The sequence below is a fragment of the Rattus norvegicus genome, chromosome 3 (genome assembly GCF_021556685.1).
Source record: "Rattus norvegicus strain SHRSP/BbbUtx chromosome 3, alternate assembly SHRSP_T2T, whole genome shotgun sequence".
In the NCBI taxonomy this organism is placed as follows: Eukaryota; Metazoa; Chordata; class Mammalia; order Rodentia; family Muridae; genus Rattus; species Rattus norvegicus.
In genome coordinates this window covers 63,986,104-64,001,643 of record NC_141536.1, presented here as the reverse complement: position 1 = coordinate 64,001,643, position 15,540 = coordinate 63,986,104, and the positions used below count along the sequence as shown (strand labels likewise).

Here is a 15,540-nt window from a genome sequence, read left to right as displayed (position 1 = left end):
GTGAAAGAAGTCTGTGGAGTGGGAAGTGTGGGTAAAAGTCTTTAAAGGGTTAAGAAAATCACAGGGTGAAACCTACCAAAAGGAGAAAGAAGGAGGCACAGACATGGGCCGTATATCAGAAGAGTATGGAGTGGTAAGAAAGTGGTGTGGGATTCCTGAGTTGGTGAATCTAATGTCTCGGGGAGAACCTGGATGAGTTGGGAAATTCCTAAGCTTCTGAAATACAGCTCAGCAAAGGGGAAAAGCCACCCACTGTAGTATGATGTTGTGTACAGTTAGCGAAGATGGCTTTGAGGAAAGTACTATGATTGTGCCTCCAGAGTTTGAAAGTGTGAGGGAAAAGTATACACAGAGCAAACTATTAATAGGGTCACAGACTCGAAGAAGTTATCTGGAACTAACTAGTGCGTAGTCGAGAGTTCCTGAATGAATGAATGAGAGCCACACATTTGAATCAGAAAGACTGGTTAGAGTTTGACCCCACTGCTCACCAGAGGTAGGTAAGTGGTTACAGGAATCGTGGTTCAAGTACGAACAGTGAATCACACAGCATTGTGATATAGAGAGAAAATTCTCTGTGCTCATCACCATGGCACTGACTCTGTGTGTTCCTTTCACACTTAAAAGATAAGAGAGAGAAAGAGGGGAAGTGAAGAACTGAGCTATAAACATCTTTGAGGGTTGAGCTCAGCCAAGCCCACTTAAACCAAACAGTTGATTTACTAGCTCCCATTAACCAAAGAATTGCCCGCTAGTGTTACCTATAAAAAAGGCTGGCTCCGGGTGCAGATGTCGTCAATGTCAGCAGAGGCTGATCTGCTTTGCTCGTTCTGGAATAATCTCTCAGATGCTGCGAGTGGTAGCAAGACAGAACCAGTATTCCCAAGCTCCAAACTTTCTGCAAACTTTCAAACCTAGAAGGAATGAAAAGGTTTTCGTTACTACAGGATCTAAGAAGCATATATCCCCATATTTGACTGGTTTGGGTTAGGCAACAAGCTGATCTGTAAACAATCATTTTGCCCAGGGGAACTCATAAGCTCATGTATCACACATCCCAAGAGAAGGGGTGCTTTTTAAGTCACTTGCCAACAAACTGAGAATGAAGAGAGTGTTTCTTAAAAACCACTAACTGCATGTTGATGACTATGCAAACTAAAAATAAATAAAATAAAATATACCTCTGTTAGTTCTATAGGCAAGAGGACATGGATGAGGGTGTGGGTAGGAGCTTGAGAATGTCCATTGACTGGAAGTTCAGATACTATTTTATTTTCCTGGATTCTCTCTTGCTATTAATTAGGGAAAGTGTTTTTATTTTACTTCTCTCCTTCTTTCCTTCTTTTTTCTTTTCCTTTCTTTCTTCTTTCTTTGTTGTTATTTTTCATCCCCAGCCATTACTTTTCTCACACAGAAGATGAATTCTCAATCTCTTTCTGCTGTGAAATTCTATGACCATTGGTCCCCAAGTGTCCTTATTAACCTACCCTGGCCAGCAGGAGAGGGCAAGGAGTCAGTTGGTGTTTTGCTTAGGAGGGAAGAGCTTGTAAATGTGGCCTTTGTTTTGCTCAGTTTCACTTGGAGGAAACGCAGAGAAAATCTGCTCAGGTGAACTGTGTGTGCTTGAGATCAGTAAATCCTCAAAAACAAATGATAAGGTTTTCATGAATTCTGTTTTTGTGGCATAAGGTGTTTGGAATGCTGTGCTTGTAGGCTGTACTCACCTCGTACACGGGTGTGAAAACCATGATGAAAAAAAAAGTCACACTAGTTTTGTTTGGTTTTCATATTTTCTGACCATCTGTGGTTTGTTACTTTCTATAAACCTCCAGAAACAGCTTCACTAATGTGAACGGACAAAGAATTGTCACCAGTTGTTCTTAGAAATGACTGACAAAACCTTCACATATTAAATAAGATTTCACAATTATGAATGTAAAGTAAAATTCCTTAGACTTAAAAACGTTACTTTAAACACTACCCTTTTCTAATGATGTGTATGATGATCACTTGAAAGTTACATTTAAGGTAATATATTATGCAATTTTCACATATCATTGCATATTATTGCATGAAATTCTTAAAAACACTAAAAGTTACACTATTAGTTTTGATGAATACCCATTGTTTTATTAGTTAATAAATTTGAAATATAAAATAATTAACTTAATCAGATTCATATAGAAATGGAATATACCCTAAAATTTGTTCCTAAATTATCCCATATTGATTTCCAGGGACATTCAGCCCAAGGATCATTATGGGTGACTCCTAATTGACTTAAACGAATGGCTAGTTCCCAGTTTCCTAGCCACCGTGTTTAGACATCAATATGTGATGTCATTCTGCCCAAAGGGAATTGCATAAACATTGATAAGGCTGTTGGCAAAAGTTTTCTTCCTTATAGAAAAGTGTTGTGTGAGTGTGATACTTCTTAATTTTTAAAAATGATAGTATGTTTGTGTGTGGATGTCAGAGCCCAACATTATCTTCCTCAATCACTCTTCTACCTATTTGATAGATTGCATGACTGGCAAGCTCCAGGGATACTCCTATCTTTGCATCCCAGCGCTGGGTCTGCGGGAGCACCCTACGATGCCCTGTTGTTTTGCTTTGTTTGTTTGTTTTTTATGTAGGATTGGAACTGGGTCCCTCATACTTGTCTGGTAAGCACTGTATAAAGCACTGTATAAAACTTCTCCAGCATGAGAGTCTATGAAAAAGCTATCATGCTACAGGCAAAAAGGAAAACCAAAACTGGCTATATAAAAAGATAAAAGTAATCTGGGCTTTAGATATAGCTAATCTGACTTTTATCTTTTTTTAATTTTAGTGTATTAGAATTACATCACTTTACTTTCTCACTTTTCTTCTTTAGCCCCTCTGATATATTTCTTTTTCCTCTCTCAGGTTGGTAGCCTTTATAAAGTTATTATTAATGCTTTTATGTATGAGTATTTTGTCAGTAGATATGTCAGTATGTATGTACTTCTTGTATGTATAGTGCCCATGGAGGCCAGAAAGGGGCATCAGATCCTGTAACTTTAATTTTTTTAAATCTTATTTTTAATGATGTTTTTTTAAATGCTTTAATCTCCCTTTTAGTCCACCCACCACCCACCAGAGGTAGTGGACAAGAAAGAATACAGGGGTGGGGAGAGGGGCTGGACCTGTTTAGAAAGGTTCTTTGGAGCAACTCCCGCCTGTGTTCTCAGAAATTGGCAATTTAGTTCACAGGTCAGCAGCAGTAGCTCGATCCACTCACAAACACTTTAAGGATACACCAGCAGTCCAGTTCAGTAGAGTCAGGATAGCAAACAGGAATCAGCAGCAGCTACCTAGCTGAGATAGCCAGAGCTCAGCCTCAGCACAAGTCAGCAGTAGAAGGAACCAGCAGGAACCTAGTTCAGCCCCCATCACTGTCCCTTGAGTCCTTTTTATACGCCTTCCACGGGGCTTGTCTCTGCACTTGTCTTTTTCAACTCATGTGTCCGTCTCAGCTGATCTCACTCTATCAATGAGCCCGAGTCCACAAAAATGACAAAAACTGCAACCTACCACCAAAAGTTTTTAATATGCCTCTCTCTGTAAAGTCCTGAGAAACACAACTCAACCACATAATATAAGCAAACCAACACATATGTCATTAACAAAAAAATCTTTCATCACATGTCCTTTCACATATCTAACAAAACATCCTTTCTCTTGTGTCTACTTCAGCTAAATATTTCTTTACGAGTCTTAGTCTTTCATTCATCATCCCTTCACATGTTTGCCCCAACAAAACACCATCCAACCAACTTCCAAAAACCACCCTTAAGTTTCCACTTCAAGATTCCTTGTAGAGGAAATTATAAATCGTTGTGAGATGCCATGTAGGTTCTGGGAATCAAATCCAAGTCTTAGGGAAGAGCAGCCATTCTTCTTAACAGTTGTTACATCTCTCCATCCCCTGACCTGCTGATTTTAGAAATCCTTTGCTAAAGTTAACCAACATTTAGTTTTTATTTTTAATGAAAATAACATATTTCCTTTGTGTTTAAGCTACTTTAGCTCAGATTTGGTGTCATATGTCATTGCGAGCATTCTTCTGCCACATAGGTCAGTCAAGTTCCTTCCTCTGAACCTATATTCCTAACCTGTGATCCCAGCAAGATTTCATCCTATTCTAACTATAATTCTAAGCAATAATGTCTGCTTTCTAAGTTAGATTGTTATATTTAACAATTTCTATCTTCTAGAAAACAAAATAATAGGTTGGTTAAACTTGAAAGTGTTCCATGAAGCACAATGATAAAGATCTCATAATAAAGCCAAATGACACAGATGATTCTTGAGCAAGTTTGCCTCATCTTTTTGTAGCACTCATTGGTCAATTCTGCTCAGGTAAAAATTTGGCTTTTGTATTTTGCAACCAAGCATCATCCAAGTATTTCCCATCTGTGACATCATTGCCAGAGATTCAAAATAAAGATATCTTCACAGGGGTTCTAGTGTCCCATGTCATTCACAATTATAGACATATAAATATAACTACTGCTGCTGAGTTCATTCTATAGAAGAATATAGAAGCCTCTTTGACAAAGAGATGCCAATCATCTGGCAAGCCATGACTGGAGAATAGCAGTTTTGATACATCGATGTTCATGAAGTCACACGGAATTCTGGGTAAAACAGCACTCTGGGTCTGCTCCAAGAACTTCTGATTCAGTAGGTTCTACTTAGAGATCCAAGTTTCCACTTCGAGTAAGTTCTCAGTCCACAAGGATTTTACTAATCTAGGGAAACACACTTTGGGATCTACTTGAGTAGAGGGTATCACAATGAGGCTTTAGAAAAAGAAATATAGAGTTGTTCTAAAACTAGTGTGGGGGCTCACATTTCTAACTCTAGCACTCCACCAGTTGAGGCAGGAAGATTAGTAAACTACACTGTAGATTCAAAGCTAGACCAAGATACATAACAAACACTACTATAAAAAGAAAAATGAGGGTACATTTTGTAGAAAATTAATGTTATCAAAAGACTGTGGTCCAGGATTTATACTATTATGTATAAGATAATCATGTGTCAAAAGACAGGCCCCTGCCCCCTCTTCATGTCCCTGGTTCCAGGATAGAACAATAGAGACAAGGGGCATGAAGAACTAAGTCAAAGAGTTTGAGGTACCTGGAAGTCAAGGACTGTCCTTTGCTTTATAATACTTTCATCCGTCTCAGGTCTTGAGATCCCTCTCTGGGCTACAACTTGACCTTTCATCATTAACCTGCAGCTCTTAATAATCTTGAGTGGGCACAGGTAGAGGGAGCATAGACTGCCTCTTATATTGCATTCTCTTGATTAGGAAAGCTAGCATGTTCCCTCCCAAAATTGACTGTGAAACCCATTGGCTGGTGACACGATATACTTGAATCATAAAACATAGAGAACTCAAGGTGGTACTGATCTGAAAGTTTCATCCCTCTTGGTTGGGTTTCATAGTTAGAAGGTTCTGTACATGTTCCGCAGGAGAAAGTGATCAATAACCTTACCAGGCTGTAAATTACAATAACCACTGACATCCTGGATATACTGACACACCACTAGCATGACTATTATGGAAACAATGACTCTCTAAATGGATCCACGACCTCTCACTCCATGAGAAAGCTCATCCATGGGCTATTTGGTAGGTCATAGACTCCAGGGGGAACCCAATACTATTATTCTACTAAGTGGGCATAGTCTTAAATCATTTCCTAGACTCTTATCTTTAGGCCCAGATAAATGCATTTCTTCAATCCTCACCAGAGAAACCTGTTTTGTTTGTTTGTTTGTTTGTTTTGCACTAGATAGTGATTAATACAGAGACCCATAACTGCTCAATGGGGATCTTAGCTCTAAATGTATATTTAAATCATACCCCTCACTCTAAGATTTAAGAATCACTTCATATGAGGGAGCAGGAAGATTGTAAGAGCCAGGGGTAGTAGACGTCTGCAGCAGTGGACTTCATGTGTGTAGGGCCAGGGCACACATGAACTTATAGTGGCCTATGACTACATGCACGAGACCAAGCCAGCCTAAATCGCACAACCACAAGGGAAGTCCTTATTCTAGCTGAAAAGCTATGAGCAATTGATGTCTGCTGAGAAATGCAAAGTCAGTTTTCTTCAGGTATGTGGTCCCTGAGAGGCTACGCATGCTCCAGAGGATGACACATCCATGCCCATATAGGCAACACTAATGGATTCAATGGGTTTGAAAACATAAGGAGTGCCAATAAAATAGTAACTCCCTTTCTATTTCTCCCTCTTCTCAACATGTTATTGTCAATTCTACTTCTGCGTCTGGGGTTTTTCCTAGCCTCCTAGATATATTTTTAATGTCTTTGGAATTTTTCATATCATACATGCTTCAAACACTGACACCATGGTGCCAGCCTTTTTCCTATGTGGTGGTAAAAGGGAATCAGCTTAGATTAATTCACATAGGGGTATACAGCTAGTTGGGGCTCCCCCAAGAGCTGACTGTGTGACAGTTGCTGTTCTAAGCTATGCAGGTAGTAGGTGATGAAGCCCGTAACAAGAATAGAAGACAGGTTTCTTAGCCACAGAGGATGCTTTTTAACCAAAACCTTGGTAATTAGTGGAATGTTAAGCTTTGTCCCTAATTGAATATATTCAAGGATATATTTTGAGCTAAGAATTCCTGATGAGAAGCCAAGAATCCTCAGGAAGGCCTGGGGCAGTGTTCTGCCTCTCTGTTTTTCCCCATTTCTATCCCAACACACTCCAAAAATATAATCTTTATACCAGCTCTTCAAGCAACTTGATTCTGAAAGCCTTACTGGGAGATGCCTAGGGTTCTTCCTGTCTGTCCTAGGGGACAGGACCTCCCTAAGTATGGGCAATCACTTCCTTTGGTGAATACAAAGAAGCTGCCAAGACCTCCTTAAGTCTTAACGTGGAGAAAGTCACCTCTGACTTCCACATTATCCTTAGCCAATCTTTCAATAGTCAAGACTCCTGGGAGAAGAGCCAATGATAGCATGGCTGCATTCCCCACCCAAATATCTAGTCCTTCTGTTCTCTCATATACTGTGGTCATTTTCACATGGTTCACAGAAAAGAGGTAACCTGTGCTGAAAACAAACCACAAAACTTAAGAATTTATAAGCCATTGTCCCTTTGGGAACAATACAGGGAATAAATAAATAAACTTTGACACTGTCTTGGAAGAATTTCTTTCACTGTGTTTAGAATCAGCAGGTAGGTTAGTGATGCCAGAAATGGAATTTCAGATGTACCCAGTTACATCCTAGCAATGGATTTATCACCTTTTAAAGTACCATAGCCTTTTTATTGCCAACTGACATTTCTCTAGAAGAGAGTGCTCCAGACTACAACTTTGGAAATAAATCTAAGCTTTTCTCCAACCAAAAATTTACCAGTAAGCTAAACTCCTATAAGTTTTTTCCTTTTTAATAATTTAATAATTTCATAATGCATACAATGGCCAAATCTACCCCTCCCATTTAGCTCTTGAAATTCATATTTTCTCCCTACCACCACTTTTCTCTCTCAGCCAAACATTTTTTTTCCGGAGGTGGGGACTGAACCCAGGGCCTTGCGCTTGCTAGGCAAGCGCTCTACCACTGAGCTAAATCCCCAACCCCTCAGCCAAACATTTTTAACGATTATTTTTAACTCTAAATTTCAAAGTCTAGAGAGGATGGAGAATAATCACTGCTGGAATTATCGACTGAATGGGGACTTTGAACTTTGAAAGGGAACCATACACTTAAAGTGAACAAATTTTAACAGGTAAAGACTCAGACTCTGCAACTCAGATGTTGTCATGTCCACTGACTGAGTCAATCTCTTAAATGCATATGCTTCTTTTATTAATCACTAAGATAGACAAAAGCAAGAATCTTCCCCAAGGTAGTATCTTGAGAACTGAATAAGCTAAATTTTGTCCTTTTTTCCTGGTACAGAATATAAACGATAGCATTGGTTCAAATCTTTATCTGTATCTGTGTTATAGAGTTCTGAAGTTTGAGTGAAAGACTAGAGTCATGTCCCAAGTTTCTTCGGTGAATAGGCAAACGGAAGAAAACATGTTCGTCAACTCATAACACAGACATTGTTAGTTTAATAAAATAACATTAATGGGTTCCTCTGGAAACATTACATGGGAACCACTGACTACACAAGATGTTGTATACAATAGACAGAGGAGATTCTCCTACCCCACCTTGCAAGTGTTCAAGAATGGTACCACATAGAGGATGTGAGTTCAGCCTCCCCCTTAGCACTAGATGAGAGTATTGTTCCCCTGAACACCGACTTCTAAGGCAGGGTGTCAAGGATGGCCTTTTGGGAACATGTTCCTCCTTAGAGGTGACAAGTTTCTAAGACAAAACACATTTGGAGTCTTTCTCTATATCTTTTTCAGGTATAATATGCTAGACTTATTTTTTATCATGTTCAGCATTGTTACTGGGAAGCATTTTGTGATTTATAAATAAGGCATAGAAAGTGAGAGCCTGAACAGTAAGGGCAGCAAGACAGACACAACCAGGCTGGTTCAGTCTCATCACACAAGGAGATGACAGTTTGCATTTTAAGTCAACTGGTAAGCTTTCTGGGAAACATTGTAAAATAGAAGTGTAGGACACAGTTTGTTCACCAGATACATGACATCAAAATAATAATTCTGTCTCACATAGAAAAGTTATGTTCCTGCTCTGGACTCATCAAACATTAGAGATGGAAGGGATGAGTTAATTTCTTCTTCAAATAGATCATTTTTCATACTAATGGCATGGAAGGAAAAGAAAAATTCGAACTTGAGAAGCCAGTCTCTCCTAATCACTCCTATCATTTAAAGTGTAATACTTTAGGTTCAGTTGTGGCCACCAACTTCCTGGAAATGGCTGTGTTTCCTTGGCTGTGACTAATTTCCAAGAGTCCCCTACAGACAGAAATATTTTCACTGACATATAATTGTAAGAGTCAAAATCCCATGACCTCTCCTTCCGAGGTTGCCCCTTTCTTTATTTCCCTTCCCCTTCAAACTTTCTAGTTCAAAATATAAGCCCTTTGGGAAATGTGTCATCTTATTCGGAGAGAAATTTTGGCCTATAAATAACTCCAAAGGATCACTTGATCACTGATCGGATGCAAGGTCAGTTTTTCTTGGTTCCCTGGTCCATTTTCTACACATAGCCTTTGTCTGAGAACCTCTCTTTAATCTTTGCTGACTCCCAATGGGACTGAAAACATCATGACAAAGAGTGAAATGAGGTCAACAGTGATGGCATATTACACATATGCCTACCCTATCATTTCTTTCCTGTACAGGGCTCTTTATGAATTTCTAAGGAAAATACACCAATAGTTATCATGTCATGGGATAGTTCATATCATAATATAATATGGACTAGTGTCTCTGGACTTTTATAGGTAGGGAGTTATCACAAACACTTTTCCTATACAGTTTTTCAGGCGTACAAATTATCTCTGATGATATTATTTAAAGCAACATTTCCTGTTATAATTATATACTTACTCTCTTCTCCATTTGGTTTCTTTCCTTTGAAGTGTGAATAATAGAACCATCCATCTATCTATCTATCTATCTATCTATCTATCTATCTATCTATCTATCTATCTATCTATCTATCTATTTACCTATCTACTGATCTTTACTTACCTACCTATCTACCTATCTACCTATCATCTACCCATCTACCTATTTATCTACCCATCTACCTATGTATCTACCCATCTACCCATCTACCCATCTACCCATCTACCCATCTACCCATCTATCTATCTATCTATTTTGAGACAGGGCCTTTTGATTTGGCCCTTGTTCACCTGAAACTCACTACATATACCAGGCAGGCCTTGATCTCACATAGACTCACCTGCTTCTGTCTCCCGAGTCTTAGAATTAAAGGTCTTCAATAAAATGCCAAGAATATTTCAATTTTTCATCATTTTATAGGTTACCAATAATTTTGACAGAACTAAAAATATTGTGTTTAAAGGTTTAGTTTATATAAGGATTTTTCTTCATATATTAAAACCAGAACTAAGAACAATATGCTACCAGAGAGCAATATTAATACAGGACCAAGACCTTACTTTGTATCTGACTTAAAATCTACACTAGTAGTTATTCTACACTATTCATACAGGAGAGAGGAAAGGAAGAATGTCTTAACGACTATCTGCAATCAGAAAAGTAGGCCAGCAAGCTGGAAATTAAAGAGAATTAACGCTATAGTCTTGAATCTTTGAGTCACCCCAATTCAGAATTTTCTCTTTAAGGTAACTCCATCTTTTTTCTTTAAGGCTTTCAAATGCTTCAATAAGGCCTATCCATATTTTGAAGGGTTATTTACTGTGCTCCATGTTCACATGAAGAAAAAAGTATCTTCGTAGAAACATCTAGGTCAGCATTTAAATACATAACTAGGCACCATACCCCACCCTCCTCCCTTTGCTGCATCAATTACTAGAGAATTGTTTGTTGTTGTTTCAAGATTTGCCTGTTCTTTATACAATGTCGTGTCCCATGCCTTCGTCTTTTGACACTTACTTCCTTTATTCCTTTATTCTATAATAAATATAGACCATTCCTTTCCCTGAAGTCACACATTCCTTCTCAAGAAAGATCTGCATGCATTACAACTACAAATGGCCAGAGTAATTCATTCCAGTGAGGCTCACTATATCTTTATGTCCACTTTGTCTAATCCAACTATCTGTTTGGGGCAGTTTGTGAGTTTAGGATACATAGCCTTTAAATCCCCAATACCAATTAGTGATAGCAAAACAGGCAATGGGGACCACCCACCTGGCATTCTGTTTCACCAGCTGGTAAGAACAGGGAGAGAAGAATGAGAAGAACACAATGACATCACATGATTGCATCACAATGGCTCCTGCTCCACCTGCCCTGCTCTGTAGATGTGGGGGATTGCTCCATAAAATAGAAATGGCATAATCTTTAAGTAATGAAGATGTCAAGGCTTGTAGTATAGTATTATAACTAAAATGGGCTAAGGAATCTAACTTGAAATGCCCAAAAAATCCAAAAAAGAATTTTACTTGAAATTACGATGTCGGTGTTCTATTAGTAGACCAAAGTCATTAAAACATAAGAAGAAAAAAAAACTTGAAACAATCACAAAGTGAGTATCAATCAGTACGATTACTCAGTTGTATGTCTTTTGTCTTGTGTGTACATGTAGTTCTCTAATCCCAGCCCTTAAGTAGTGTTTATTTCTACTACAATGTTTCATAAATGCATGTATGCTTATTAAATATCATGAAAAATAAGTATTATGTGTGTGTATGTGTGTGCACTGAAGGAAACAACACATGGAGGGGACCATTTAAAAGGTCATGGTGATTAAAAGAACACAGAGGTCAAAGCTAAGGTAGGCCATGGGTATCTGGATTATTGATCAGGTGTAGTCGAGGAAATGGCCAATTCAGAAGTCAGGACTAGCTAGTTCTGTTCTGTAGTGGTACATGTAGCTGTGTTTGTATTTAGGGAAAATCTTTCATTTATTGTTTCCAGTTTACGTCTTTAGGAAGTTCTCAGTTACAGACTTCCATAGGAGTTCAATCAATGTATTTTCTCAGAACCCTTCTCTGTGGTGGCTATTGATCCTTATTAACCAGTCCACATCACTTCCCAGAAGTTAATACTACACACTGTGACACTAACTCTGTTGATGGCCTTGGGCAGCAGTTCTGTTTTGTTTTCTTTGGGAAAAGGTCTCATTTGAAGCTGGCCCAGGTTGGCCTCAAACTTGAAATCCTCCTGCACTTGGGTCCTGGTAAGAATTTCTAAACCCATGAAATCTCCACCCTAATGTTAAATCAGCTCTCAACTAGCAGTGTTCCTCCTCCTTTGAGGATCTCAGTCTCTTGAGATGAGCTTCAGCATAACCCTTTTAATTCTTGTACACCATCACTGTGGGCTCAAATAGCTAAGCATTAGAAATATCTGGGAAATGAAATTACATAGGGACTGAATGTGTAAAATCTTTTTTTTTTTTGGTCATTTTCCCTAAATAACACAGTGTGGCAGATATTTGATATAGATGGCATATATTATTAATGTTATGTGGAATGAAGAACTGATTTAAGGTATACATGAAAGAGCAAACAACCTGATATTTTATAAATGGGACTTGAGCATGTGCTGGTATGTGTACCCAAGGGAGAAGAGAACATCATTAATTCCCCATGAATGGTCAAAAACAAACTCCAACACATTTATCTCTATTTTAAATTTGTATTTATTGTGTTGATGTGAGTATATATGATGTGTGTGTGTGTGTGTGTGTGTGTGTGTCTGTGTGTGTGCCTGTGTCTGTGTGAGTGCATAGTATGGGTGAATAAATGACACAATACACATGTGAATATCAGTCTAAGGACAACTTTCTTTTCACATGGATCTAGGGCTTGAACTCAGGGCTTCAGGCTTTCAAGGCAAGCATGGCAAGTCCTGTACCCGTTGAATCATCTCGCTGGCCTTGTTTCTTCCTTTATGATTTTTTATTTTTTAAGATTTATTTATTTATTATATATAAACATACTATAGTTGTCTTCAGACACACCAGAAGATCTCATTACAGATGGTTGTAAGCTACCGTGTCGTTGCTGGGATTTGAACTCGGGACCTCCGGAAGAGCAGTCAGTGCTGCTAACCACTGAGTCATCTCTCCAGCCCCCTTTATAATTTTTTTAATGTTGTTAAATATGCAATGATATTGTTTTAAAGACACTTAGAATTCTTAAATTATTTAATTAATTTAGAAGAACTTACTCAATGAAACAGTATACATGAATGACTTGGGGAAACCCTCAAAAATTCAAACAGCACTTACCATCTGTACTATGTAGAAAAAGAAATATAAGAGTTTTTATAACCTCAACCTCCTTTTCTTTCCATTCTACTTGCTTCCTGGAAAAATAAGTAGCACTCACTTGTTTATGAATTTTGTTCCTTCCTTTGAGTGAATCACCATTAGGGTGGTGTATTAGTGAGATTGACAACAAAACTTAACCACGGATAATACTTTCCATCAATATTTGGGAAGCAGCAGATGCTTTCTTGTATCATTTGATGCCTTCAGCAAGTGATCAGCTCGAAAACTTAAAGAGCTTTCCAAATGTTAACTTGATTTTTAGAAACCGTTCACGTTAAGGAATAATTAGAGAAGTATGTGCCATTTTAAAAAAAAACATGCAAAACAGAACAAAGAAAACAGTTAGATGTTTGATTCCTGGTTAGTCTTTGCTCCCATTCCCCAGTGCTTATCCTGTGCGTATTATTTGTAGGAGGCTTCTGGATACTGAGGATGAGCTCAGCGACATTCAGACCGACTCGGTTCCTTCGGAAGTCCGGGACTGGTTGGCTTCAACCTTTACACGGAAAATGGGGATGACGAAAAAGAAACCCGAGGAAAAACCGAAGTTTCGCAGCATTGTCCACGCTGTCCAGGCTGGGATTTTTGTGGAAAGGCAAGTAAGCCACGTGGTTCACATCCCAAGCTGGGAGAATCTGAAGGTCAGCAAGTGTGTGTAGTATGAAGCTCGAGGGGTCCATATAACACTTCGGAGGACACAGGCCAGCACAGGTCTAACTAGAGCGACCGCTTTGGCCTTCTGATTATTATGCCTAGAACAGAAGCCGCTTGCCTTGCTTTTTTTTTTTTTTTAAATTCTATTTGGATGACAGGAAGATTGAAATCATACCCATCAGGAAGCACACTCGTGAGGATATCTAGTTACAAACATTTCTAACATGTCCATATTTTAGCAATTAATTTTAAGTAAATAAAATGCAATCACTCATAAAATGGATCCTATAACGGATTTCTTTATTTCAAAGTCAAATGAGTCCTTTTGTCCTAAATAGTAAAGATTCTTTTCCCTCTTTCCCGGTTTCCATCATGAGATGAAATCTCTCTCACTTCGGCTTTGGAGAACTTAGTTTTTTTTAGCATTTGCGTTGCTAAAAGAAGATTCCCTGATACCATGGGCATCACCAGGGTTTTCAGTGTTTATACATGATAATATGGCCAAGCTTTGTATGGTATTTGCTTTTTAAGAGAAAAAGGCTACTCTTTTTTTTCTATAAAATGAGATGTTTCAGAATTAAAACTACGCAAATGCCAATTATAAAATATGTCTGACAAAACGGCAAAACACTTATCAGGAATCCCTCAGATTAGAAAGAGTATATTAATTGTATGTAAAGTGGCAAGTTCAGTATTATTGAAGCTGACAGGACTGAAGAACAGGTAACAGTTCTATTGTTTATCAGGGCATTATTTTTGAGACAGTGACTGGTTAGGCCAGGCTGGCCTTGAATTATCAATTCTCCTGCCTCTGGAGAGACTTGTATTATCCTACTCAAGTTCAGCACCCTTTACGTGTACGTGAGTTCTGGCCATTTCCTTCATCTCTCAATATTTTGGAACATCATTTCCAACAAAAGCGCAGTGGAAAGGAGACTGGATTTTCAAAATGTAAACAGACAGTATAACAGGAGCGCTATTGAAACTGCAGTTTAAAGACATGTGAGGACAATTGGGATAAAGCTCCTAATGGCTTATTTCGGGAGGACACAACTGTAGAGCCTGCAATGAGTGATCATTCAAATTACTTTGCAAGCTTCTTACCGACATCTGATTGACTTCGATAAATGGATAAGGGTACTCTAATTGGTGGTAGGATCCTACTTTGTCTGGTGCATAGATTTATTCTAACAGAAGTGCAAAGCAAGGAGACGGGGCTGAGGAGAATGTCTACCATCCTATTCCTTTGGTATGAGTGTTATTGATTTCCCATGGCATCAAATTAGAGACATCTGAGCAGTATTTCAGAGTCTCAGACTGAGCACCATGCTTGGCCTACTGAAGGAATGTGGGTTATCTTCCTTCTAAATATTGCAAACCTTGGCAAGCTGAAAACCAGTGCAAACTGTGGGTCTGATCTGAGTGTGCATCTGTGTGAGACAAAGTTATGAATTCAGGATTCATATGTTGACCTGATGTGTTTCTGTTCATTTATATGCAACGTCAACCAAATATCATTTCCAAATAGAAATAACTACTTAACAAGTTAACTATCACAAATTAACATGCTTAAAGTATTTAGAAATAAAATCTTTATCTATCAAAGTCGAATCCCCATTATTGATATGCTTATTTTGAATTTTCAAAAGTAATTACCTTCAATCCTGAAAATCTAAGTCTTGTTGCTTCTGCTGCAATGATTCCCCTCAAGATTCAGTAGCTCAACAGGTTCTGGTAATTATTTGGTGAAATGTTATCTTGTACAGCAATGAGAAGAGTGTTTCTTTCTTTCTAAAGTTTGGAATTATATTTTATAGTTTTAAAAACAACCCATTGTCATTTCACTTGGACGTTACCACTTCTTGTATTTCCAGGAAATTCCTTACTCCTTTTCTAAGACGTATGGCAGGTCCCCTGTTTAACAAAGTGAAAGTCAGCTCCACAAA

At 38.3% G+C, this 15,540-nt stretch overlaps 1 protein-coding gene and 1 long non-coding RNA gene across 15 annotated transcripts in view; one reads left to right on the top strand and one right to left on the bottom strand.

Annotated features, from left to right (window-relative positions):
* Positions 1–10,889, bottom strand: part of LOC134486399 (uncharacterized) — a 50,347-nt gene extending 39,458 nt beyond the window's left edge. Inside the window, exons 1-2 of the long non-coding RNA XR_015683637.1 lie at positions 10,852–10,889; positions 762–914 (exon numbers count right to left, since the gene is read on the bottom strand). This is a non-coding gene — a long non-coding RNA (uncharacterized LOC134486399). The remainder of the gene's footprint in view (positions 1–761; positions 915–10,851) is intronic.
* Positions 1–15,540, top strand: part of Pde1a (phosphodiesterase 1A) — a 280,465-nt gene that overhangs the window by 202,436 nt on the left and 62,489 nt on the right. For 12 of the 14 annotated variants that reach the window (NM_001431467.1, NM_030871.2, NM_001431466.1 and 9 more), the window contains 1 exon segment: positions 13,353–13,535. In NM_001431467.1, coding sequence (NP_001418396.1) covers positions 13,353–13,535 — 183 coding nt within the window. 14 annotated transcript variants of the gene reach the window in all.